The 26,159-nt window shown below is 38.3% G+C and overlaps 1 protein-coding gene across 19 annotated transcripts in view; it reads right to left on the reverse strand.

Moving 5' to 3' along the window:
• Nucleotides 1–2,149: 2,149 nt before the first annotated feature.
• The window catches only part of SVIL (supervillin), a 105,293-nt gene continuing 81,283 nt past the window's right edge, over nucleotides 2,150–26,159 (reverse strand). For 14 of the 19 annotated variants that reach the window (XM_062568967.1, XM_062568963.1, XM_062568958.1 and 11 more), the window contains 21 exons: nucleotides 24,967–25,117; nucleotides 22,228–22,317; nucleotides 22,050–22,136; nucleotides 20,945–21,122; nucleotides 20,356–20,528; nucleotides 18,931–19,086; nucleotides 18,057–18,193; nucleotides 17,390–17,537; nucleotides 17,115–17,260; nucleotides 16,117–16,292; nucleotides 15,836–15,980; nucleotides 15,218–15,494; nucleotides 13,166–13,317; nucleotides 11,874–11,979; nucleotides 10,863–11,070; nucleotides 10,094–10,227; nucleotides 9,287–9,442; nucleotides 8,750–8,893; nucleotides 5,117–5,238; nucleotides 4,107–4,262; nucleotides 2,150–3,985 (listed from right to left, as the gene is read on the reverse strand). In XM_062568967.1, coding sequence (XP_062424951.1) covers nucleotides 3,899–3,985; nucleotides 4,107–4,262; nucleotides 5,117–5,238; nucleotides 8,750–8,893; nucleotides 9,287–9,442; nucleotides 10,094–10,227; nucleotides 10,863–11,070; nucleotides 11,874–11,979; nucleotides 13,166–13,317; nucleotides 15,218–15,494; nucleotides 15,836–15,980; nucleotides 16,117–16,292; nucleotides 17,115–17,260; nucleotides 17,390–17,537; nucleotides 18,057–18,193; nucleotides 18,931–19,086; nucleotides 20,356–20,528; nucleotides 20,945–21,122; nucleotides 22,050–22,136; nucleotides 22,228–22,317; nucleotides 24,967–25,117 — 3,129 coding nt within the window. In that variant the 3' untranslated portion in view covers nucleotides 2,150–3,898. The remainder of the gene's footprint in view (nucleotides 3,986–4,106; nucleotides 4,263–5,116; nucleotides 5,239–8,749; nucleotides 8,894–9,286; nucleotides 9,443–10,093; nucleotides 10,228–10,862; nucleotides 11,071–11,873; nucleotides 11,980–13,165; nucleotides 13,318–15,217; nucleotides 15,495–15,835; nucleotides 15,981–16,116; nucleotides 16,293–17,114; nucleotides 17,261–17,389; nucleotides 17,538–18,056; nucleotides 18,194–18,930; nucleotides 19,087–20,355; nucleotides 20,529–20,944; nucleotides 21,123–22,049; nucleotides 22,137–22,227; nucleotides 22,318–24,966; nucleotides 25,118–26,159) is intronic. The other 5 variants (XM_062568964.1, XM_062568960.1, XM_062568977.1 and 2 more) reach the window with 1 other exon arrangement.

The raw sequence follows: 26,159 nt of genomic DNA on the forward strand, positions 1-26,159 counted from the left end.
TACCAACCTCAAGTTTTTCAGATATAATGTTTTATTTGTTGCTTTGGCATACTAATGTATCCAAGTTTCCAGCCCATTTCACTGCTAACAAATCCTTACATGTGCAGGAATGTTCGTGTAATCAAAGAGCAATATTTTTAAGAGTCAGAATTAAGCAGTTTAAAACCATATGAGATAAGATTCTGAATCATGGCTCAAAGCCTGCAGGCTGTGAGATGGAGAGAAAATCCAGAATGTCATGTTCTACCTTTTCAAATGCAGAGCCCCTGTAACAGATAATTTGCCTTTGAGTTCACCCTCAGTATTTTTAGGTGCATTCTTAGAAGTTTTCAGAAACAACGAAATAGCATTAGAAAACTCAACTGAGCAAACTCCTCCCTCCCACTCTCCATGCCCAAACACAGCCTGTTTCAGGTTTGTTTCTCATGCAGGGCTGTAGTAACAGTTGAATATTTTAATGACAATTTCCCATTTCTAGCCCCAAACAGTATTCCCACAGCAGAGAGCAAGGGTAGTAGAAAATTAAAGTGTAACCCCAGTTCTGTCTGAGGCCTTACGCTGACTTGCTCTCTATTGCCAGCTTCACAGAATGGCTGAGATTAGGAGGGACCTTTAGAGACCCTCTGGTCCAACCTCCCACTCAGTCAAGGCCACCTAGAGCAGGCTGCCCAACACCGCGTCCGGGTGGCTTTTCAGTATCTCCGTGGATGGAGACTCCATAACCTCTATATCCTGTATCAACATGTATCAACCTGTATCAGTGTTCATCCACCCTCAAGGCAATGAATTTTTTTCAATACATTCAGACAGAATTTCCTATGTTTCATCTGGGCTCACTGCCTCTCATCCTGTCACTGGGCACAACTGAGAAGAGTCTGGCCCTATCCTCTTTACACCTTTCCTTCAGATATTTATAAATATTGATAAGATCCCCCTAAGCCTTCTCTTCTCCAGGCTAAACAAATCCAGCTCTCTCAGCCTTTCATCATATGAGAGATGCTCCAGTCCCTTAATCATCTTAGCAGCCCTCTGCTGGACTAGTTCCAGTAGCTCTGTATCTTTCTTTTACTGATGAGTCATGTACCCAGCACTGCAGATGTGGCCTCACCAGTGCTGAATAAAGAGGACAAATCACCTTCCTTGACTTGCTGGCAATGCTCCTCCCAGTTTAGCCCAGGATACCATTTGTGTTCTTTGCCACAAGGTCACATCCTCGCTCACAATCAACTTGTCCACTAGGACTCCGGGGTCCTTCTCTACAGAGCTGCTTTCCAGCAGGTCAGCCCCTAGCCTGTACTGGTGCATGGGGTTATTCTTCTCGAGGTGGAGGACTCTGCTTCCCATTGTTGAACTTCATGAAACTCCCCTCTGCCAATTTTTCCAACCTTCGCATTTCAGGAACGTAATTTGACAAAGAACAAGTATATTAAGGACAAAAAAAAAAAAAAAAAGTTCCTACAAAAACTATTGAGTTGCTTTCTGAAGCTTTTCTATATAACTTGAGGAACAAAACACTGAAGTAGGAAGTTTGATTCTGTGTCCCAGTTCCAGGAACTGGCACACAAGATATCAAACAGTGTTAAAATGATGGAAACTCCATGAGCAAACAACACTAAACACACTGTTAATGTCTGCAGGTCTCTATACCTTCTTGTCTTGTCTTTTACTCAATATTCCAAAGGCTGTAAGTGTGGGTCTTGCCCTTGAGCAGCACTTGGAGGACTGATGGTGCTTTCAGAAATACAGAAGCAAATGATGCTACCCTGACAGAAGGAAAAACAAGGTCAATCATGCTATGCAAATCAGCTCTCTGGAGAGAAAATAAAACAGAGGAACCTGCTACCCCCACAGTATAAATTGAACATGAATAAACAAAACTTAATTCCTGCTTGATTTTATTACTATAGAGGGTTGAAAGAGGAACACACACATGTGCAAAAATACCTGGATAATAGCATTAATACAGCAGTGACTTTGGAAAGCTTTTAGTGCTTGAAAAATAATCTTGTTGATGTAAAGCTCTGCAATACGCCTTTTCAAACTAAGAGTGTATCCCATGCAGAGGACATGGCTGAGAACATCAGAGGAACTATCACGCATTTAAACACCTTACCTTCTTCTAGGGGTTATGTAAGAAGTATGACAGCAGTTGTTCTGAACATTGTTGCAGTCTTATTTATTTTCAGTTCTTGACAGAAACCAGTAATAAAGGAAATGCACCAGTTCTGAATTCATCTGTAATATCTCATATCAGCTTAATACTACTTATGTACTTCTAGACTTTTGATTTATTTATGTAAAGACTAGGTAAAGCTTATCAACTGATATGTCAGAACAGGCTATTTTTAACAGTGAAACTATTTATCACAGAGGCTGATGAAACCTATGTCTCATGCATTCAAAGATCCTACTTCATTTCCCCAGGCCTGAGAGAAGAGTTACAAAAGCCACAACAGTCACCAGTACAGGCATTACTTTTTAAATAGGCAGGAGGAGCTCTGAAATGGCTGCACTACAGAAAGCTACTTATTTATGCTGGCAGGACTTAAAATATGAAAGCCACTAGGCTATCACTGAGGAACACCACCAGTTTTCATATAAAAGTGTCAAATGCCTGAAAAACCTGTCAAGCAATAACAAAAATTTTACTCAATTACTCTATCCAATAGCTTCATTAGATGAATTAAAAGAACTCTGACTCTAGTGCTAATTGAAAGAATGGACACAATGCCATATTTATTTCAGTTCAAATTTTACTCCCAATTGCACAAAGGTCAAAAAGATTTTCAAAGCAAAACTGGCATAATAATTTCGTATCATCTATAAAAAAGGGCATCTTGAAGGATAAAACTGCATGACTATTCCAACAAGTGGCACTAAAGTATTGCACAATCTAATTTTATCTCATGTAAAGAGTTTTTCAACATTATCGGCTTTTGAAATTACAACTCTGTATAAGACCTGTGAATATCTAAGGTTAAAAAAATTTGATCAAGTACCATGTTACAGACGTTTACAGTACAAAATAACGACAAATCAGAGCATTCCTAAGAGTTTATTCAGAAGCTTTTACTTTAAGTTCTTATATCACAAAAGACATGTTTAATGTTTACAACAAGTATTAGAAACTGAGATGTTTTTTATTTCTACTATTATAAAAGTAACATAGGAGACCTTTCTAAGCCATCTTCAAAATGCAGACCAATCTTTTTTGTATATAAACTGTACACAAAAAAACAAGGCACTATACATTTTTGGATATTAAAGTATAAAGGTTGATTCGCATAGTTTCTCAAGAAACTCATGCTATAAATACAAATGCTTTGTTCAATTTAGCACCTGAAGCAGCACTGAGAACAATTCTTATCTATTGCAAAGAGAAACTTTTCAGAATGCGTAAGAGATACATATTGGTGGTATAGCTAATTCAGTACAAGCAACTGCCATCCAGCTACTTATCTGTAGTTTCAACATGAAAGTCTTGAAAGTGAATATATATTGCATTGTTAAATACATACTTGTTCTATGTGTTTATATAAATATAAATTCTTTGTAATCCACAAACTAACAAAATAACACTTTACAAAGAGAACTTCTTCAAAAACAAAAATGGCAAATATTGTATATAGCCAAAGGAGAGCTGCAGCAGTAGTTCAAGAAACTACTGTTTAAGTGCATAGGAGAGCAGAGCTTAAACACGTTACACTTACAGTCAAAATCAAATTCCATTTCCAAAGAGTTCTCTTGGACTTTTACAATATTACAAGCCTTCAGATAGGTAGTCACTAATAACTTCAAAGTATTTCTATTTGTTTTGCAAGTGTAGGGTAAAATTCTGCTAAAGGGCATAGAAAGTGAAAACTGACATCCCTTTAATGCGCACACCAATAAACACAACTTAGAAAAGTCCTTTTGCCTTCTTCAGATTAACCTGCTTCCAAGATGGCAGTGCATTGTAATCTTCTCTTGTCATGTCTAATGCAACCTGCATTTAAAACAAGAAAATATACCATTAGTGAAAACAATTATAATTAACAAAACTGTCAAAGGGCTTAACAGCAAGGCTTCACACATGCAGAGTAACAGTCTACTCCTTCTCTCCCTACCTCAAAGTCTTCATCTGAAAGATAAATTTCAAGCTTCAGTGGGTCAACTCCTTCAGGTAAAGGCCTAGCTAAGAGATCTGCTAGTGGATACACAGTTTTACACAGCTTGGCGAGCACATCCTCTACAAGGATTATCTGATTAGAAACATCGGCATCCTGTAGGGAAAAGAGAAAAACAATGAGTTCAGGATCATACTGCTAAAAGCCACCAACTGCTGGCACCAGTTTGCAGATGGCATAGAATCAACTTGTGCTACCTGGCCCACGAAGCACAAAGCCATAACTGCAGCCCTAACTAAATGTAGACATTTCATAGCCGTGATAACAACAGGAGAGTATCCTATGCCTTTCTTTTTTTTTTTTTTTTTTTTTTTAAAAGAAAGAACTAAAAAAAAACCCTAAGTTTTAGATTGACTTCTGTGTTTAGTCAGGAAGCATCATCTTCCACTAATGATAGCTGCAGGAGATCTACAAAGCTGCAGGAGATCTACAAAGCAGCAAGTGCTATTTGCCTTGAAGTCTCCCTTCAGTGAAGGCTTTTTAAAGCAGTCGCATATAATTCAGCAGTGACTCTGCTTCCCAGGTGGGGAAGGCAACACTGAAATCCTTTGAGCCAGCTTATTCTGTGTGGGGCATTGCTCTCCTGCTCTTCCAGCATGGTGGACAGACCAGAACTGCACTTTGCTGCCGGTTTTGCAAACTTAAAAACAATTGTTCAGCTGAACTCTAGCACATATGTTTCTAAGGTAGGATTAGAACAACATTTCAATCAGCGATGCCCCATTTTTAAACAAAAAGCAATGTGAGAATGCTTCAGAAATGCCTCTGATATTCTCATTCAGTCAGAACTTAACTACATCGTTGTTTGCAGATCTGTGCAGATTCCAGAACTGTACTGGTCAAGCTAATCCTTTGGATTTTGGGGTTTGACAGCATAGAAAAACAGTGCTACAGACAACATCAGACACAATTACTAGAGATAGGAAAAAGTGTGCAATGCTTTTTTTTACCATTTCTGTGATCTCTGCAATGTCTTCCCTATGTTCCCAACTTGGAAACATATTAGTGAAGGTCAGGGGCTCGAGGCCAGCATGAATTAAATATGATTTTGGGGGCTTCTTCACATTTTTTCCTAAAAACATTCAAGATTAAAAAAAAAAAAAAGGAAAGGAAAAGAGACAAATTATAAACAGCATTGTATTTTGCAGTGTCACCCACCACACAAAACTGCCTTGTAAGCATGTTTAGTTGATTATTTCCTGAAAAGTCATTGGAAGCATTATTTCACCAGGTATTTAATACGGTATGGCAGATATTAACATGTTTTTCAGCATTTTTAAACCTGCCTTTCACTGTGTCTGAGCACAAAGACCAAGCTATGCACAGAGAAGAAAATCACAGTCACTTCCTAACCCAGTGTATGCCTTGTCTACAAAAATAGAATGAGAATATGGTAAGCAGTGTACAATGGTCTGAAAATAGCCAAGTTCAGGTAAATAAAGCTTCCCAATATCCTCTAGAACTGTTCTGCCAGCAGTACATTAAACTTAAGTTTAGAGACTTCTGTGAGAATGTTTAAGCTGTCCTTACTTTGGGATACTGAGGTCTGCTACAGTGACTATACTTACAAATTAGAAGCAACAGAATCTGAAAATTGATTAAGATATTGCAATAGTTGGACAATAATTACCAATGATTTTTCAGACAGCTCCTCTTCTATAAAATATGCAAGTGTGCTGTACAGAGCAGGGCAATAAGCCTGCCTAGGAGTGATGCCATATCAAAGAAACGGCTGAAGTCACTACCCCAAGTAAAGTGAAAAGGCGCTACTGGTTAAATGAATTTATACCACCAGGACTCAAAAGCACTAATAAGCTCTGAATATTTCTAGAAAGAGGCAAACAGGCAGTCAGGGGCTCAGACAAGCTACTATCCCTAAAAATATTACACCTGCATTTTATTTGAATTTAAGCAACTCAGTCTAATCAAATCCTCCTTCCCATCAGGCAATGAAAAGCCTCAGATACTGCAAAGTCTGGGAAACTAACAGAGCAACATGATAGCACCTCACTTCCAAAGGCTGTAGCTTCCTGTAAAAACTGTTTCTTGTAAAATTCTGTTAATCCTCACATTCAGTCTCAAAACATATTTAATATACTAAAATCTCCCACAGGAGCATTTAAGTCAGTTAAAAGACCCTATTCACCAGAGTCTCTGTCTACAGTTGCGTGAGCCATGATGCAGAGGGATCTACAAGATTGTAGACATGACCCTCTATCCATTGCCAAGGGGCACCCCACAGAATGGATGCACCACCTACACATATTGCAAATGGGGAGCCTGGCAGCAGGTGGACATCACCTTTCCAGTACGTTTGCAAAACCTGAACCTTATAGGTTTGGCTCTACATCAGGTGCCAGGAAGAAACTGATTAGAGAGAATATTTTAGCATGAAACTGAATACTTGAGATAAAAGCTCTGTGGAATAGTCTAACAAACATATTAAAACATGAATCCTTTAACTACACAATTTAGACAGGAGATTTGTCATCTGAGTATTTTATTTTAAGCCTTCTCTTCCACATATTTTCAGTATAGAGAATGTATTCGTTCTACCATGAATAATTTGACAAATACTTCAAAATTTTGCATTTTAAAAAATATTCCAGTCTGCTCTAGTTGCACTGCTCCAGTCTCAGTAACTAAGACATAAGGAGACTTGCATTTGATGGTATTCCAGTATAGGCATAGCCATAGCCATCTTGTAAGATGACCTAGTATGTGAGTGGAGAAACATTTTCATTACATGAACTCTGCCCTCCATACAAGCTGATGTCCTCAAAAAAAAAAAAAGAAACGCTGAAGAGCAAACTAGATTTTTCCTTCTCCTGGATCTCTGCAGCTCAGCACTCTGAATACACCGCTGATTTAGCAGATAAAACCACCAAAACCTTCTAAGAAATTTTCACAACTTAAATACGATTTATGTACATGGAGAACAGCTAGGTAAATTCAAGGGATATCCAGGGTTGTAAATCAGTTTTTTTCATACCACCATGTAATTAAACACCGCAAGTTGAGGGCAGGGGGACGAATGGGAAAGGGGGTCAAGAAGGAAAAGGGAAAAACAGAAATAAAAGTAAAAGAAAAGCCTTTTAAGATACATATATTCCCCCAAGTATATTGTGATAGTCAAAAATAACTGCAAGATTAATATTTCTTGATATTTAATTACTCTACCTTGATAACTAATGACACAGAGGACTTAAGTCAGTCCTGAAATTTTACTGGGGTCAAGCTGTCAGAACTGGTTGGCAGAACGGTCCAATCCCAGATTATGAAAGTGATCGGCCACCAGAACAGCATAACTAATACATTAAAACACTATGTCCATTCATGCTAAAGGAGATCAAACTAACTTTAGGAGAGATATGGTAAAAGTAGAAGAGATCTTTAATAGAAGCAAACTTGCTTTGAGCTTATCCAACCACAGGCTAAAGCTTTTGAGAACTACCTCAAGGCAAAGGCAGAAAGCCATCACTGCTGCAAAGTCATGGCCAGAGGTTAACAAGGTAGCATCCAGCAAAACAAACTGTCTTATGATGCATATTCTAAACTTAAAAGTCACAGAAAAGCCACTTAAGAGCCTTCCACTGTGCATCTGATACAGAAGGAACTCAGATGCAACAAATTCAATCCAATACGGAAGGTATTAATTCCATATCCCATCATCTAACTCAGTGAAGTTCAAGAAATCTGGAAAAATATCCAAGCCTCAAAATAAATTTCAGATTCCACTCTGGCTGAGGCAAGCCAGAAAACATGATTTTCATTAGGAGATTATAATACTGGGTCAGGAACACTGAGACCAAGATCTTATTTATCTCCCCCATTAGCCTGCTGAGCAGCTGTGGGCACTTAATTGCATGAGAATGCAATGAGGTTGCATTCATGCAATGAAGTTCCTCTATTCTGACACCCACTTCTGCTGTGAAGCATGTCTTATGAGCTGATCTCAAGAACAGATGCATCCTATCACACTCTGTACAGCTTACAAAAACTGGGGGAAGAAAAAAGGCAGTAGCTAGTCTCTTCTTTAGGAATTCAGCAGTTCTGCCAAAGACCCTTCTAACTGTCTTACTGCCCTGTCTTTAGCCCCCTGTTCCTAGACAAATGTTGTTGTTGCTTTCAGAGTTCTGGGTACATTAACAGCACTGGGCATTGCCAGGGAAACCAGGAGATGAACCATGCAGAGTGATAATGTAGTTCAACAGAAGTCACATTCCAGTGCCTCCTGCTTTTCAGGAGACTGGTTTCAGTGGTCTCACCAATTCTCCTCAGTGACAGGAGATAACTGAGTAGAAATACAGCAACTACTCTTCCCACTAGACCCGTAGACTGGTAAGGAGAGACTGGTCCATCCTCATAAGGGTGGTATCCAACAAGGATATCATATCCCCTTTTCAAATGTACAAGTGCCCATGGTAGAATGTGACAGTTGCCACCAGCTACGTCACGGGTGGTAAAGTTTATTTGCTACAGAAGAAATATCTTCTGCAGAAGAATTACTTTTTAATTCAGGACAATAACCAAGTGGAAAGATACCACAACATTCAGAGCAATCCAGAACAGCAATCTATTACCTTTGCAGTACTGGAGCACAGTCTCCATGGCACATTTTCTGTCTGTAGCCCATCTGATTCGAGCTGATCCAGCTATTTTATTTTCCACAGGCCACCAGCCTTGCCATAGGTACACTTCATGGTGATTGTCAACAAGGAAGAGTGCTATGCAGTCAAAAAATAACAAACTCATCATCAGCCACTTACTAGTTTCTGAATCCCCTACGCAATCTCAGCCTTGCATGCGAGTGTCAGGATGAAAATCATTTCAAATTTACTGATCCTTTTTGTTACTGATCCAGTGAAACTCAGCTGAACTCAAATCCTCTGATTTGAATGATGTATTTTTTTATAGCAAGCTTTTGGGATACATATTTGATTAGCTCTCAGCATCTCTTATCATGGAAACATTACTTTTATTGCTTAGTGCTGTAAAAGCATCAAATACACGCATTTTCTTGCCATAAATCAAGTTAAAGTGACTATAGCTACTGAATTTCTGCCCAAAGCAGGACAGTTACTTGTTTTCTTGTTACTTAAGTATTTTAAAGCATATACCTGGCTGTGGGGCAGTGTAAAGATCCTCTTGCAAGAATGGCATGGAATTGATCACAGCGGGATCTCTTGAAGGGTATATGTATTCAGTGGCTGAGAATTCTCCTGATGAACTACTGAGGCTGAACAGGCGGGGGGTGAAATTAAACTTTCCAGGATCTTCAAAGAATGAAAAAAAAGTTTTAAATAGAAAAGACAGAATTGAATGTAAAAATCAACTTTGAGTGGCTGTAAATTCTCTGGTTTTTGAATAATGAACAAGATGACCAGATGTCTTGGGGAACTGGCAATAGCTGTGATGAATCCAAGCTAAACGGCTGCCTGCCATCAATTGCATCTGATCCTGACTAACTTCATGGCTAGCTGTTTCGTGGCGTAAGTGAAGCAAACCCATTTCAGAGATTACTTTTTGGCTGACAATTTTTCCACTTTATAAATCAATCCCCCTGCTACCTTTGTTGGCAGTTTCAAAGCAAAGATTCAGCAAGAATGTGTGCAGAACCACCCTCCAATCCCTTCAAGAAGAGAAGCAAAATGAATTGGTAACAATGTTAACTGTTCTTCTGAGCTGCATGAGGGGCTGCAGAAGGGGGAGAGAGGAAAATGAAACACTTAGTTTTCCAATACTTCTTATCTACAACAGTATTACTTAACTTTGCAGATTTTGGGGGTGGGGAAGCAGGGGAAACATTTCTCTGAAGGGAGCATCTCAACTACCAAAACGTTGTTCAAAAGGTTTACATTAAATCTCACAATACTGTAGACCAGTAAAGTAAAAAATAAATTCCGAACACTGGAACACAGTTCTACCTTGCAACATGCAATCATAGGCCTTTCGATCTCTCCTTCCTAGTGCGTCCCAGAATCCCAAGGGCTCTGATCCTTCATCACATTCATGTATTGTCACCTTGCTGCTGCTGTGCAGCCCTGCCTCCAGGGGACACCTACAAAACATAAAGAGTTTGAACCCAACTCTCCAGCCCCAAACACAGCTTCACAAACCTGTTGGGCACTCAAATTACACCCCAAGACAACCTTATAAGCTTGTTGCACACTCCATGTAAATGCAATATTTTGAAAGTGATGACAAGAATACAAATAAACAAGATGTGGAATTTGAGCAACCATTCCCATAGCTGACATGAGCTCTCTGTAGTAATTCTCATAGCTCATTTTTGTAACCAGTGCTCTCCTCTTCACTATTTCCCGAATTAATTTCTTCTCCCTATAGTCACAAGGTTCATTTTCCTTGATTCTGAACTTCCTATCAATTGAAATTTGGTTTGCTAGTCAGCTATTGAGCATCTCCCTCCAAATGGAAAGATCACTTTTTGGAACCATAACTAATACAAGGAAGAATAAGTGCATTTGACCCTAAATGAAAAAGACTGGAGAACATGCATCTCCCGTACTCCACAGAACTGACTACCTGTCACTCCTCCTCCTTATCAAACATGCATGTGATGCAACTGTACTGAGGACAGCTTTATATCTTTCAATTTTTCTTGGAAGCAGACTTCCATTTTAGTAAATCGGTAGTTGATACAAATAATCTTCAAAGTATGGGTCAGACACTCACTGTTCTTTTATTTTATTGGCTGCTGTTCTTCCTACATTCTTAGTGTGAGATTGTGCTTTGCAGCCATGCCACAGGTAGATAAGAGCTTTATTTATATTGAGTACAATCATGGATGTCCGGGAACGCAGGCTGCTGCAGTGACATGCTACTTCAAGTAAGTTTCCTTCATTGGGAACTTCTCCTCGCACGCAATATAGCCTCCAATCACCTGGAGCAGACAGGAATGGCACAGAAGTATTATATAGTCCCATGGAATTCAAATTCAAGATCTCTGCTCTGGAACAGCTGTTCTCATACTGGATAAATTTCACATATCACATGTCTGCATTGTTCACAGAATGAATTAGCTAAAGCATCAAGTTTGGCTAACTGCTTAAAAAACCAAGCTGCAGGAAAAAATCATTATGAAACCTTCTATGAGAGTGACTTGAAGAGTTAAGTTTCTCCCTACTCTGTTGTTTAATACAGGAACCAAAAGAGAAACAAATGCAGTGGTGCTTCTATCCAGGTCCTCCTCCTCTGTACACCTTATGTACAGGAGGTTACAATTAGATGGAAACTGGAACACTTTCAAGCTACATCTGTATTGACATTTCTCCACACTAACTGCAGTATTCAAGGAATAAGTTGCAAAAAGCAGTGGATGAGTAACAAAAGCTTAGTTGTATTTTAGTTACAGGAGAACTTCAAGTTCATAAAAACACTAATTTTATTGGGCTATATAGAAAAGAACGTATTTTAAAGCTAACAGGCACTTTACTTAATTAAAATACAACTGGAACAATTTATGCATATGTTGGTACAGTATAGTCAGCTTGCTCTAGGGTGACAAAAACCATTCTAAGCTTGAGGGAGAAAAGCTACCTTGAAAGCAAAGCTATCTTATGGTTATCATGGCATTCATTACTCCTTTTTTTCTACAGAGTTAGTAGTTGATAATGATTTTAAAGTCCTACTCAATAGGTAAAAAAAGGATTTTGGGGCAGAATCTCTTAACTAACAGTAATTTACTTTGTGTATTTTCTTCTTCCTCTTCCCTTCTTCCAGCATGCACAATCATCCCTCCTTGGAAACACTGCAGGAAACATGGTGGTTCTTTCCCTTGAAGCACTTGCACCTGGAAATCAAAAGCATCTTAAAAAACAAAGCAAGCATACAGGCTCAGGAAAACTTCTCCCTATGGATTATTAAAAGTTACATAGTTATGGCCACCCCAAAGATGGTTTTCCTTGTACTTTTAAAACTGCTGACTGTTTAAAGTTTTATGTACATCAACATGCAATGTGTTTCATATGTGTATTTAAGAGAAACCTCTATCTGGAATCCAAAAAAAATCAAAAGTTTCAAAGGATAAGCAATACCAAATAAATTTTAATTTAAATTAACCTGTGTGTGTAAATAATTCAAATACTGTTTAATTAAAACAGTCTTGCTCATATTCATGGATTATTTGAACCAATTATGGAAATACTGTAGGAACTGAAGTAGGTTTAAAATTTTCCATAGAACTAGTCTATGTGACCAACACGTATCTTCTTTGCTTACTAAACTTCAAGTTATGGTTATGGAACTGGTAGCGTTAATTGTTAATTGGGTGCGCTGCACGGTGTCCCACACTCCAAGTCAAGTGTAACTGCAGTTCTCATCTGTGAACTCCTGTCTTACTGCTCATTGCATTTACGCTGTATTTGAACTAATTACAGCACAATCAAGATAAGAAAACTAACTTTACCTTTCCCATCTTGTGTGCGGTTAACATCAAGCCACAGCAAAACTTAACTCTGTCTGAAGACAAAGCAGGCTAACCTGCACGACAAGGCAGTAACTTCCAAAATTGCAGAGTAAACAAATGGAAAACTTGATTTCAAATTCATTTGCATGTCTAGGCCTAACAGAAAGTACTTCTGACAGAATTCAACAAAACAGAGTGCTTCTCATGTTCTCAGCACTAGGGAGACATAGTCCTGTTATCTGAACATGTACTGGAATGGAAGGTACTAAATTGTTTAACTATGTTTCACCTACTCCTGTGAGGAGAGATGAGACATTCTTCTTTAGTCAACCTTAAGAATATCATCTTCACAAGACGGATTTGGGAATGACAGTCCATAAAGGAGCTGATGTATGTCTTTTTTTGGAATAAATTCAAAAGTAATTTTTAGGGCTAGCTATTTGTACTTGTGAGAATACCACCTTTGCAGAAAGGGAGAAGGGAAAAAAGAGATCACTCACGTTTACCCCCAGTGGCTACTTGGGAAGACAAATCTTACCAAGATTTCCACCTAGATTTGCAGGAAGCTCACCTGTGCTCCCCTCTCTTCATCAAGTTCCACTGTCATCAGTGCCGATGTCCCCTTTTCACTCACTGTGGAGTGTCTCCCTTGCCAAAAGAAGTACACACACTTTTCTTTTCCAACAGCCCTTACTTGCTGCTCTCCCTTTTGCCTGCTTCCAACTGCAAAACAGAAGGCATATACTGAAGCAACAAATTTGGCTATAGATATGAACAGCACATGGCTTAATTTCATTTGCCAGCTCAGTACTGTCTTGTTCAGAACAGCAAAGAAAATGCCCAACTGGAGGAATATTGGGTCCCCAAGCCAATATACTCCTATGACAAAATTGTCTCATCAGATGGATGTAAGCCTATGTGCAGAGATGCCCGTGTTCCCCAAAGAGAGTGGAAAGAACCAATACTGCCAGGACAACAGTAACTGACATCGCTTGAGCGAATTTGCACATGAAATGGTATGTCCAGTCATGCTACCAGAGTGCATTATGGCTCATTATCCACATTATATACTTAACTTTGGCACCAGGAGAATAGCTGGCTATGGAGTGAATAGAGAGGAAGAACAAGGAACACAAAAGCAATGTTTTGCAGGGGTTAAAAAAAAGTTTGGATAACTAAGTTTTATTTTTTAATTAATTCAATTTTTCATGTTGGTCTGGAAACAGGGCTAGCAGCAGCTCTTTTTTAAAAAAGAGAAATGGTATCTACAGTTAGCCAATAACATTCAGAGTAAGTGAACTTCAACAATAAAATAAGTAATGTAATATTTCACTCTTTCCAGTGAATACTCAACTGATAGATATAATTAATCCAAGATTCTCAAAACCAGGAGCTTTAAACCAGATTCTTAAAAAAAATAAAGAAATAAAACTCCACTGCCTTGATTTCAGCAGTGCTGAGTAGCATCCAACTGAAATACTTAGGAGAGACCATCCTGTTTTTTCAAGATGAGAATACTCAAATCACTAGTTACTTCTGAAATTTATGGTTTCATTGTTATCTGTGCATTGTGCATTCAGCCCATGTTAGTACTTTCTCCTACATAAAAATCCAGCCCAAATCCAGATATTTATGCTTTGATGGCTAAACTGTTTTCAAGATGAAAGTTGAAAAACTAAGTATCAAAGCTTATTTTAAATTTTAGAGCAACAAAATATATTTTCATCCATATGAATAAAGAATCTGTTATAGTTCAGTGCTGACTTCACTCACCTCTCCCCAGACTTACAAGTTTTAGTATTTTTGTTGGATTCTCCAGTATCTGAAACCAAGGATCTTGAATAAAAGCTGTATTTTCTAGCTAAAAGACTGAGGTTGTATAGTTGTTGTATTGCTTTCACCAATTTTGATATTTTCCTATTTGGAGAAATCATTTTTTAGACTATTCCTATTTTACTTATCACAATCTCACCTCTTTTTATTTTGGAGCCAGAGGCAAGAGTTCCAAAAGCCACACCAAGCTGACTGATTCTCAACATCTACCTGTGCTCAGGCACTTTGTTAGAGCACAGTTAAAATTTTTCCATTTGAGATTGAAATTCATTGCAAGGCTTTCCAGAACCAGCAAACAGGACAGCTATTTCCCCCCTGCCACTTCAATTTTATGAGTTGGCAAGGGCTTTTCCTTTCACTTGTTACTGTTCTCCATCACCCAGCAAAACCTTCCCTTGTTGCTAAGCCTACCTCTCTCGCAAGACATTCAGACCACTGTCATTAATCCAGCTGCCTAGTTATTTTGGTGTTAAGCTGTGGGCACAATTCTGTCTTAATGAGCTGTCCTGTGAACACGTACAACATAGCTGTTGGGTAAAAGCAGAGATGGACAATATTACATTTGATGTATGAAAAATAACTAAAGTTTTTTTAAATCATAAGCTCTACTTCTTAATAGGATGGAAAGGCTAAGTTACCATTTCTAATCTTTGAAACAGCTGCTAAACTGCTTGTTTAACTGGACAAATCACATGCAAGGAAGTTTAGGTCTGGATCTCACCACAAACAGCAGCATTTTTTGCTGCAGTTATCAATGTTTCAGCAGGATGAAATGGAATCGTTCACCCACCTGTAGTGCTGACCATGTACTTCCACTTAACCACATATGTGTCTCCCTCATGGAACTGCCCTATGCTTTGTTTGGGCAGTCTACTATAATCAAATTCCAGGATATGCCAGACATCTACAGACGCAGTGATAATTTCGAACTGCCTCCCATCTTCTCCTTCTACAAGTCCATAGCCCCGGCCAATATTCATTCCATCCAAGACTGTGCCTACAGTAGTTTGGGGCACAGCTACCATCAGCATGACATCATATGGTTTAGAGTCAGATCTGGATTCTTCCTGTGGAAAAATACGGAAGAGATTTCTTTGAGCACAGTCGTCTTCTTCTTGACCCCCAGTTTCACTCAGTTTGACTCTCACATGTTTCCACACTTTGGTATCTTGTCATTATTTGATGCCTTGGCAAAGCCATACTGGTAGCATTCATTCAGCTGCTCAACTATAGGGGAGCAAGAAGTGACTCTGTGGGTTCACACTCTACAGGGGTGATGTTCTGACCACCAGGTCCGAGCACGCAAAATAAAATAAGTGCTCTGCATCTGTGAAAGTGAGCTTGACCAGCCTTCCATCCCAACCAAGTCAGTCTAGTTTGAAACACATAGCATGCTTATTATATGTACCTTCTGGTGAAGGGATTCACTAGAATTCTTCTCATTGAGTTTCTTTAGCTCTGTCCAATCAAGAAATTTTTCTTTGAACAATATGGTCTCATTATGTTCTGTGAGTCTGCCAAAGACAGCCCAGTCCGGACGCCCTTGTCCTTTTCTGTTGAAGGAAATAAAACAAACAGAATCAAATTTGTACTCTGTGAAATTAAAGGCAAGAAGCCCAGAAGCTTCTTTGCTAAGAAGCTTTGTTATACACACATTTCCACAACAAGCCTAAACTCAAGTTTTGGTACCTGGGTATGATGGGATTGCACTCTCCTGGGTCTAGAGGATTTATATCACAATTGGAGTAGTCAAAGGTGCCATTCCACAAATGTTTTGCCAACTGAAATGCTACTTTTCTTTGTGCTAAAGTAACTTCCTTTCCATGCCATACATACACCTCACTGCCAAAATCAAACACCAGCACCTATAAAACAAGACCAAAACCAAAACCTATACAATCAAATCAAACAGTAACCTACAATCAGGTTAGGCAATGCCCTGATCCTCTGGCAGCCTGCAGTGTTAGGAAACTACTGTATTTAACACAAGCCTCTCCAGCTATCTGAGTGTTTACAGTGACACTAACAGCTATCAATAAAATAAGTCCTGGGCAGTGGTCTGCTTTGTGATATTTAATTGTTGAGGCTGACTGAAAGCAAGTACTGGGGATACTGTGAGGAGTATCTTTAGCTAGTAATTAAGTCACTAGCAGACCAGAGAGCTTTTACTAGTAAAATACTGATTCTGTTGCATGCCTGAATGCTGCCCAATTACAGTAGCTTTCATTGAGGTTTAGACCTATACTTTACCCTATATCTGGAAAAGGCAGAAAGAACACGCAGTCCAGGGCTTATTTTTGTTTATATTTATTATACGGTGTCTTCATTTTGGAAGTCTGCTCTCACTCCATTTTAGCTGGGTGCAATGGCTGTTTCAAAGAAGAATTCTGCTAAGGATAGATCTTCTTTTTCTAATGCCACCTCTTTTGCACTGCATGACTGAGTGAAACAGATTTAAGCTTCCTAAAATAGGATTTTACTTTAAAAATGACATGTTCTAATTTCTTGAAATCTGCATCATAATGTAGATAGCAAACATTCAGAATCTTTATAGAAATACAGAGGACCAAATTTGCAGTAAGCCCTTCCATAAGCATTTGTAGTTACTGCAAGTTGTATCATCTGCATGTACTTGCACTTATTACATGAGTAATAAGATATTACATGAGTAATAAGTGGCACAGTACCTCTTTTGGTTGCAGCAGGGTACATTTTGGCATCTTCCCCCAGTAGTCATCCTCAGGAATGAGTTTATCCTCTACAAGGCGGTAAATGCAATTTGTTTCTATTATTGCAGCTTCATACATTTCATCTTCTTCAGGACTTCCAGCAGCTTAAGGAAAAGATTGTCAAAAATAGTAACGTTTTTAGCATCTAATTCTCTTCACTGGAGAGAATCAGTTCAAATATTTTACTGTGATAAAACATCAGATACTATAACTCTAGAAGTAAGAATGCTTACACTGGTAATTTGTCTGGCCACCAAGGAGCTTCCAGAAGTCTTTGGCTGCATGGGTATGGGTATTTATTCCTTCTTCTATTGTCTGTATATAAGAAGCTCTACAGCCAAGTTCCCTCTTTGTCTGAATTAAAGTTGCAAGTTCTGAAGCCTAAGAGATTAACAATTACCTGAATAAGATTGCTTAAGTCTTTGGTGTAGTTGTGCATACCATGCTCAGGGAGAAGGCAAAAGCAGATAGGATACAATACAGCAAAGAGCAGGAGAATTGGTCACCATTTCTGTAGTACTAAATAAACAGATACTAGAGAAAATGTTACAGAAATACACTCATTCTTTCATTGCCTTAAAACAAGACTTGAACTTAATTGACATAGGAATAAAAAGGACATCCTGCAATTCAGACTGTATTTTAGTTGAGTGCAAATTCATTTCCTGAGGATATCCTATTTTCTCTTGCAGTTTTGCAGCCTGCACACTCCTATGCAAGTTTTCATTCAGTACACAGGCTAAAATATATTTACAGGAATCCTGCCTATGTGCCTCTCACTGATCATTAGTTACTTGCTACTTTATTGAGATAACTGGCACTAAGATCAATTACCTGAAAGGCAGATATAAGCTATGAGAATTCTAAAAATAAATAATGCAAAACTCAGTGAGTACTAACCTTTGCTTTTTCTATCACATTTGCAAACTCTCCTACCCATAAGAAACAATAATGTGGAGTTAACAGCAGGAAACAGTCTCCGCTGTTCAGTGAGGAGGCCCTTGGTTCAACTAATCTTGTTTGAACATGTCTTCTTCCTAAAGATAAAACAAGGTTAATTATATTGCTATGAATATTGCTGTCATATTCTGAGGTCTAATTGTTTTGAATGAAAAAAAATGATTCCAGCACATACAGCAATATATATGGAAATGGACTGTTACAGAAGAATTAATACTCTGATGGGAGAAGGGTTTACTCACAGGAAGCAAAAAGATGTTCCCTCCTATCAGCTAATATTTCTATTAATTTTTCTTCTTGCTTTGCCAACTTAATGTCCTTCAGGACAGAAATAAAGTGGCAGAGAAGCAGCCAAATTCCAGAGTCATTTACATTTGCTTAAGTGAAGCTATGGCACAGTCTCCATAGGCAGTAAAGTTTTAAGAATTTTACTTTGGCAAAAAAAGTAGCTAGTATTTTACAGAAGATATATTACTATGTATTGTAAGAATAAATGGAGCAAGAACACTGTTGTATGACTTCCAAGTTATAACAAGCCCCGAAAGAATGCGACAGTTCAAAAATTTCCATAGAGGATGGCTGGAATTCCTGAAACGTTCTGCTTGCTCCCTACAAAACAGGTACCAGTACCACAAGGCAAACTTACATGTGAGTTTTTAATATTTGTCACATAATTCTGACTCTTTTAGGTTGTGAGCATAAGTTTGAGGTGGAAACCTCTTATTTCAAACTAGACAGCAACTCCTGTTAGCCTACTATGTCTAGTAGGCAGAGAAAGTAAAACCAGTTCTAGCATAAAGCAGTTCTAGCATACCTTTAATTTGCAGCAGCATTAGCTTCTTGTATGGCACAGCACTGTTGTTAGAGTTTTGCTCTGTTAGGTTAACACTCCGGAGATTAACGCTGCTGAAGTTCTCTTTGCTTGCCAATCCAGCAAGTGCAACCTCCGAGAAATTTGAGTTTGCAGACACTTGTACATAACCAGAAAAAAAGAAAAAGAAAAAGAAAAAGAAAAAGAAAAAGGAGGAAAAGCAAACAAAACAAAACAAAACAAAAAAAAATAGAAAAAGACCAAAAATTATTAAGAATATTCTTTGGTCTCTACATTAAAAAATATTTTCCTAAAATATTTCCACTTCTTTTTGTTTCTTAATGACAACAGCAAAAACAGACTGAACTTGGATCAACTGCTAGCACAAAAACTATGTGGGTTTAGCAATATCCAAGTTTCTAGGTACCATCCAACAGCCAACTGTCAGAATTATGTTATTTGGCAGAAATATCAACTTTGGGATGGAACACATCTTAGTCAATGTTTTGTGAAGTACTGTGTAGCTCTGCAGTGCCATATAAATGATTAATGATGAAAAATAGAGTAGTCAAGGATAATTAACTGAAATTCCCTTCAAATTTGTCTGAGCCAGTGTGATGCAACAGTTATTTATATTTCAAAGTCTTAGCGATGCTTTACAGTAAACTTAAAGCCTAAATTCTTGGCAACTTTTGCCTATTTCTCAAGCAAAGACAAAATGCTTTATGAGTATGTAATTCACGAGAATGTTTCTCTTCAAATGGCAATAGAATACTACATGTATAATTAATGCTTTCATCAATACAGGCAATACTTAAAGATGATTGCCCTTTATTCAAATACAGAAAAGAACTGTTTTCCCCAAAACTGTAAAAAAAATGGCTTTAGAAACCTTTGAGTATATTTTGCAATATCTCTTACTGACAGTTTGGTTCTCAGGCAAAGTCACAAGAAAACATCTAAAGCTCTGCCACAGAGCACTGATCTTCTATGGAAGTCAACCAGTGGCAGCCAAGAAAGCCGGTTCAAGTTTCTGAGAGATAGCTAAAGACCCCAAATTGAGGCCAGTGAACCTGAACAAAAATCTATCTATTCTTGCCAGTTCACTAACTCTCTTCTCCTAGCCTAAGTGAACTAGATTTGCTTTGCTTCATCTTCCACCTTCACCCTGGATGAGTTCTCCCTCTGCACAAGATGACTATGCTATAAACAAACAAGTAAATCTGGCCACAGGAGGTGGTAGTAGCTAGCTTTCCCTGAGAAAGTCAATTATGCCCTTTTCTCCATATTTTCTAGGCCAATTTACACTCAGCCCTATACAGTACAATTAATTTATGGCCTCTCAGAGAACATGTTCCATTCCTTTAGGTTTTCTTTATTACTCAAATAGCAAGACAATGGTTTGTACAAATAAAGCTTTTAACTTACTTTTTTCTACTTTCATTCTCTTTGACTCCATGAAGGCAACATTCAGTCTTTGTTCAGTATATTCATGAAGAATATCATCTCTTGCTGCCAGCATTTTAAGAGGGTTTCTTGAGGACTGTACTCTGCGCACAGGCCTAACTGCACGTTTGTGCTCTGCTACAGAAGATATTAACCTGAGAAACAAGCAGTGTTTATAATCACCAGCTGATTTTCCTAGTCAGAAGCATCCAAAGACAAGAGACTTTGACTTAGGATGTGACATCTGTAAGGGTATCCGAGTCAGTTCGCTGATCCAGGCAGAGAAAGGACTTAAGAGATGCAGAGAAGAAATGGACATCCCTAGCATTAAGACATTTACAAAATGACTTAAACCTGAACATTTTCACCATCTTTGTGTTCCTGAATTAAAGAAATAGGCAATTCTCAACTGGGTTTCCTTTTAGTAGGGAAAAGGACGTTGTATTCTATCTCAACTCAACCACCTTCCTAGTGAAGAGGAATGAAGTAAAAGAGTATTCTGCGACTCCTAAGAGATCATGAAAAAAATTGTTTATTCATGGATTCAAAACAATAAAATCACAGCTCTTACTTTGGTGCATAAGGATCAAAGATGGCATCAAAGTCCTCATCAAGCTCCAAAGGCACTGAGGAGGAAGGGAAATCCACATGGCGGTAAAATTTGGAAAATGTTTCATCATCATCCAGCTTCATCACTTCTTTCACAGATTTTCCCGTAACTGTTAGCACTGTCTCTTGCATCCCTGCAACTGCAGAAAAAAAGCAGATCAAAACACTCCTCTAGTAAGTAACCATATTAGAGTTTCTAACTCCAAAAGAGATAAAGATGTATTTTTTTCCTAGTTGAAAAAATTTCTGGGGGAATGGGATGGTGGGGGTAAAGTCTTTTAGAAAAGAATGATAAAAAACAAGACAGTAACTGCCACTCTCATGCAACCACTTTGCTACAGCCACACCTTGCACAATATCAAATTAACTCCTCCTCCTGAAAAGATCTACCAGAACTACATGTGGAAAATAGACTACTTCAGATTCGCAAGGGTGTCACAATCGCAATACAATGCTAGTGCTTCCTCTGGTGAAACATATACATTGATGACATTGGACATGACAAATTACAAAAGGATTTTTGCCTTACAACATGGAAGACAGACATATGAGATGGAAACAGAGAACTTCAGACAGCTTCATCTTTAGCCAACAAATTATACGAAGGAGCTATATGAGCTGCTAAAAAAAGTAAGTTTTCAAAAAAGCAAGAAGATGGATGTAGGATACTGTGCTTGGAGGCAGCGTAATGTCCCATTTTGATTTCAGAAAGATTAGACTACACTTGAAGCTGTTTCATTATATGAGATAATATGGTTCAGAGTGTCCATGTGGTTTTAAGAAATTTTGCTATCAAGAAAAATGTGCACATCAAAGGCATAGAAAAACACAGAAGAAAGTTTTTCAGAATTTGTAATTTTTGTATTGTATATTTGTAATGAAACAGTATAAGGTATTTTTGTTAAAATTCAGCAAGACTGAATCAAGAAAACAAACTGTCTGACCAGTACAGTCTGAGCAAAGAAATATTCAGTTTCCATTGTGAGATATTTTAACTAAGAAATACTTTAAGTGATTTACTAAAGTCAGATAGTAAATACATTGCCTTCTTTGGTAACTCTACAAACCTTTGTTATTCAGCCTTCCCAAAAACGACTCCAACTTGTCAAGCTTCATATCTGATTCCAATTGCATATCGGGCCTGGCTTCAATTTCTAAGTAAAATACAAAGTAAAAAATGTTAAGTGGAAGTCAAAAAGCCTGAAACTTGAATGTCTTAATATTTCAGACATTTTTATTCCTTACCTTCTAAGGGTTTTGTAACTGGGGTGGTAGACTTCTGCCTGTTGCAGAAAGGTGATGCTACTGGAGTTAGGGCACTTGGAGAAGCCAAACCTGTATAAGAGCAAAGAACATAAGAAATGTAATACTGGGTCAACCTACATTTCCAATAGTGATGATATGGGAGACAATTTAGGGAAAGCAGGTGAGCATGGCCACTTCTGGCAGTCCCTTGAACTTCCCCGGCCTCCACAACTGTTGCGCTAGCGATGTCAGACTGTACCGCCTGATTTATTCCTTAACCAACAGCAATCTCAAACTGTCCCATTCACAATAGTCAAACCTTGTTTTGAGGAGTCCGTAAGCACGCTAATACAGAAAATAAGCTCTTGAGTACCATAATTTCCTCAGTTTTAAAGGTAAACAGTTAACATGGTTTATATTTTGGGCACGACATTTACCACAGGCCACGTTTTAGAAACACGTATCCATTCCAAACAAAAATTTATACCATTTGCAGAGAATCTATTGAGACTTTGGAAGCACTTTTATTTAAATCCATCTCTATTAATAAACATAGTAGAATGCATCTGACCTGTGAAGGCTATCCCTGGAATAAGCAGTTACTCTGTGCCCTGTGGCTTTTTTAAAGTACACATGGAAGCAGAAATAGAAAAAAAAAAAAAAAAAAAAAAAAAAAAAAGAGTTTCCACCGTATTGAGAGATAATGAATTTGTATTCTCTTCCCTCCTCTTCAGTAACTTGTATGACTCAATTCATTCTGGACCCAGCAGATAAAAGCAGAAGATTTTTTCCTTTATTTTGATTGTTCTTTTCACATGAATCTACACAGCTTCAGTAAAAAGAATGGGACTACATAGGTTTACTTTTTGGTTAGGCAGAAAAATATACTGCAGCAATGAATTGCATCTATTATTGCTCATTGATTAGATTTTCAGTGAAGAAGCAAACTGTGATATTTAAACTTCCTCTAATATCTATTTTCCACTTAGCCATAGTTTAATGATTACTGAGTCACATAAGTTTAAGACTTTGTTTTCACTAGATAAACTGATGCTGAGCTGATTCAACATGTTGTTTCCACTATTTTTACTGAAACACGAAGAAGCCCTAGCAAGTACAAGCAAGTCATAATTGCCAAACATTGAACTTAGAATATAATCAAGCAGCTTTTCCACAAATCTTCCTGCTACTTAAGAGATTCAAATTTCCAGTAGATTTTAAGTCAATTGGTAAAACCTTCGGTAGCATGTATTTGAGAGGACACAGCTTTCAAGCAATTATCCTAGGACTTAGTGAACAAGGCCACACCAAGAACAGGTTCAGATGTTACTGAAAAAAAATCACCTTCTAGTTAGGGCTGAAAGATTTTCAGCCCTAAGAAACAATTAAAACACAGCATCTGTGCACATGTACATGACAAGGATTTAATTTTGTGCATCATGGTGCTTTCTCCTCATCTTTTATACTAAAGCTCATCATGGTAACTTCTTCCAGGCAACAAAAATAGCACACATCTGAGTAAAACCCTGCTCGAGCTACTCATACTTGATGCCACTGTTACTGGATTACCCTGCTTCTCCACAAGGCTGATCACAGCACCTACAGAGAGCACATTTTCTTCCTCATTACTACAAAAGCCGTCAACTTCCCTTCCTTCCCAGAGACAAATCCATTTGGTCAAAGACCTCAGCCAGCAGTTTTTGGCCACAGAACCTTGTTCTTCATAGCCCTCCAAAACTGGCTAGCCTTAAAACACTGACCATTAGGATTTCTGGCAAAAAACAATGCAAGCAACAGCTAAAATACATTGCTAATACATGCAGTTCCTAATAATACCCAATCTGTGTATCTGCCAAAAGAATGTGGTTTTGATTACAAATGGAGGTTGTGGAGAGAAAATGGCCTGTGGAAAAACATGTGGAACAGGAAGGGTGCCCATAAACAAGTTACTCTGTTTTTTGGTAGTTGTTACATAACTTGAGGTTCCTTGTTGTCTTTAGGCTCTTATCACACAACAAGATTTAGTATTCACCACCTACAATGGATCCTGCAGGTTATGTGCCTTCTTTCAAAAGCTATCATCTTCCCAGGTCCCCTGCATGAATAGCTATGTTTCTACCATGGGCAACCTTCACTGTCCACTTCAAGAGAATAACCATATCTGGAAACTGTGACCGGCTGAATTCAAGAGATCCCATAAATGTCAACATTGGTCCCAGATCAATTTTACTCCCTCGTTCTGTACAACAACCTGTTCAGTCATTTCTTCAGCCAAACTCAACACTTCAAGTTGTTGTCCAAAACAACGTCCATAAAAATAACATGTGTCTGCCAAATATTCCCAGTGATTCTAGGGGTGGAGGAAGCACCAGCTAGATTTTTCCATTTTTTCTCCAGACAGTGCATCTGGTTTTCAAGCAAGAGTCAAATAAGAATAATCCAGCTATGCCCTCTGGGTTGTATTAGAGGAAAAAACACATATGAATGTTCAAGTGATTGACCACTACCAGTTAGAAAGAGCCCAGTAATAACAGGATGGTAGCATAGCAACTCAGAACAGATCCATACCAATAGCCACAAGAAGCTAGGGTGAACAACTTTATGACATGATATTCAGTTGAAGATAAACAGTCCTCCTCTTGCTAAATACGGATACTGTTTCTGCTTAACTTTAGCCTGACTATTTTGACTAGACAGATAAGCCTGGCTCGTTTATATTTGGATTATTTCTTCACTGACCTTTTTTTACCATTCGGCCAGCTACAGTGAACTGTGTGGAATCATTGGCTGCTCCTTTACCCTTGGATTTCCAGGCTTCTTCTCGAGCTGTAATCAGGTGTTTTCTTTCTTCAATGGTCATTTGACTCTCCTGGTTATCTGCCATTCTCTGCTTTTTTTGGGTGGAGAGAGAAAGATGATGTTTAAAAATAGATCAACTGGCCATGAAACAGCAAAGGATTGGCTGAACATTTCAGCTGCTAGCTCTACAGGCAAGAACAGGAATACAAGCTACTAAAGGAAAGCCACAGATACAGCTTAGTGACCCTAGCCCTTAGAAGTGTTATTATTTTGCTGTCTGATTACACCATGAAGGAGAAATTTTGGTCTATGGTCTATATGCTCTTTGATCTTTCCTTCAAACTGCCAGCCAAGGCAAATAGCCTCCTTTCCCTCTAAGGAAAGCAAATTACTCTGTATATACTATAATTTTCTATAGACCTTGTTCTTTTCAAATATTACTTTCTACTCTAGTGAGATCACTGATCTGACTTTCAACAGATGTTTTTAAGTGTGCAGATTTGTGGGCGGCACTGAGAACAATTAAAAAGTGCAACTTCAGTTTGTGATTTCTGAATTGCTCTCTCACAATAACTTAACTGTCCAGGCAGGATTAGCAGCCTTCTCTCTCTCCAGAGACAGCTCACTTCGGGACTTCTGTCAGGTTGTTCTTCTCAATACTTCTACTATGACTGTGATTTTTTTTTTTTTGGGGGGGGGGGGGGGGGGGGCAAAGGAGGGGAAGGGAAGGCAGTGTCACCCTAAGCTTTCCTTGCTTGCTTTACAGGGTGGCACCCAAAAGCTGATTAGAAACAGCAAGGAGCACTAAGCATCTTAGTACCCTCCTAATACAAAGCATTGATGAAGATACATTAAATAGGAAGGAGACTGAATTTACATATTCTGCTGTAGCTAGAGTCAGGCCAAAGACATATTGCTTCAACACATTTATCTTAAAACGTAGGTAATACTTCAGGGATTATATTGCATAGAAATCAAGCATGGAATAGTATTTTTACAGCACAAGACTGTCAACTCTAAAATTACTTCCAAGTTGTGTGCTTTGGGGCATTTTTCTTCATTCTTCACTTAATTGCTAGAATTGAGAAACTGCATGAAAATCTGAAGCTTTAGAACAGCTCTAGCTCATAAAA

Source organism: Rhea pennata, chromosome 2, assembly GCF_028389875.1.
Source record: "Rhea pennata isolate bPtePen1 chromosome 2, bPtePen1.pri, whole genome shotgun sequence".
Taxonomy (NCBI): Eukaryota; Metazoa; Chordata; class Aves; order Rheiformes; family Rheidae; genus Rhea; species Rhea pennata.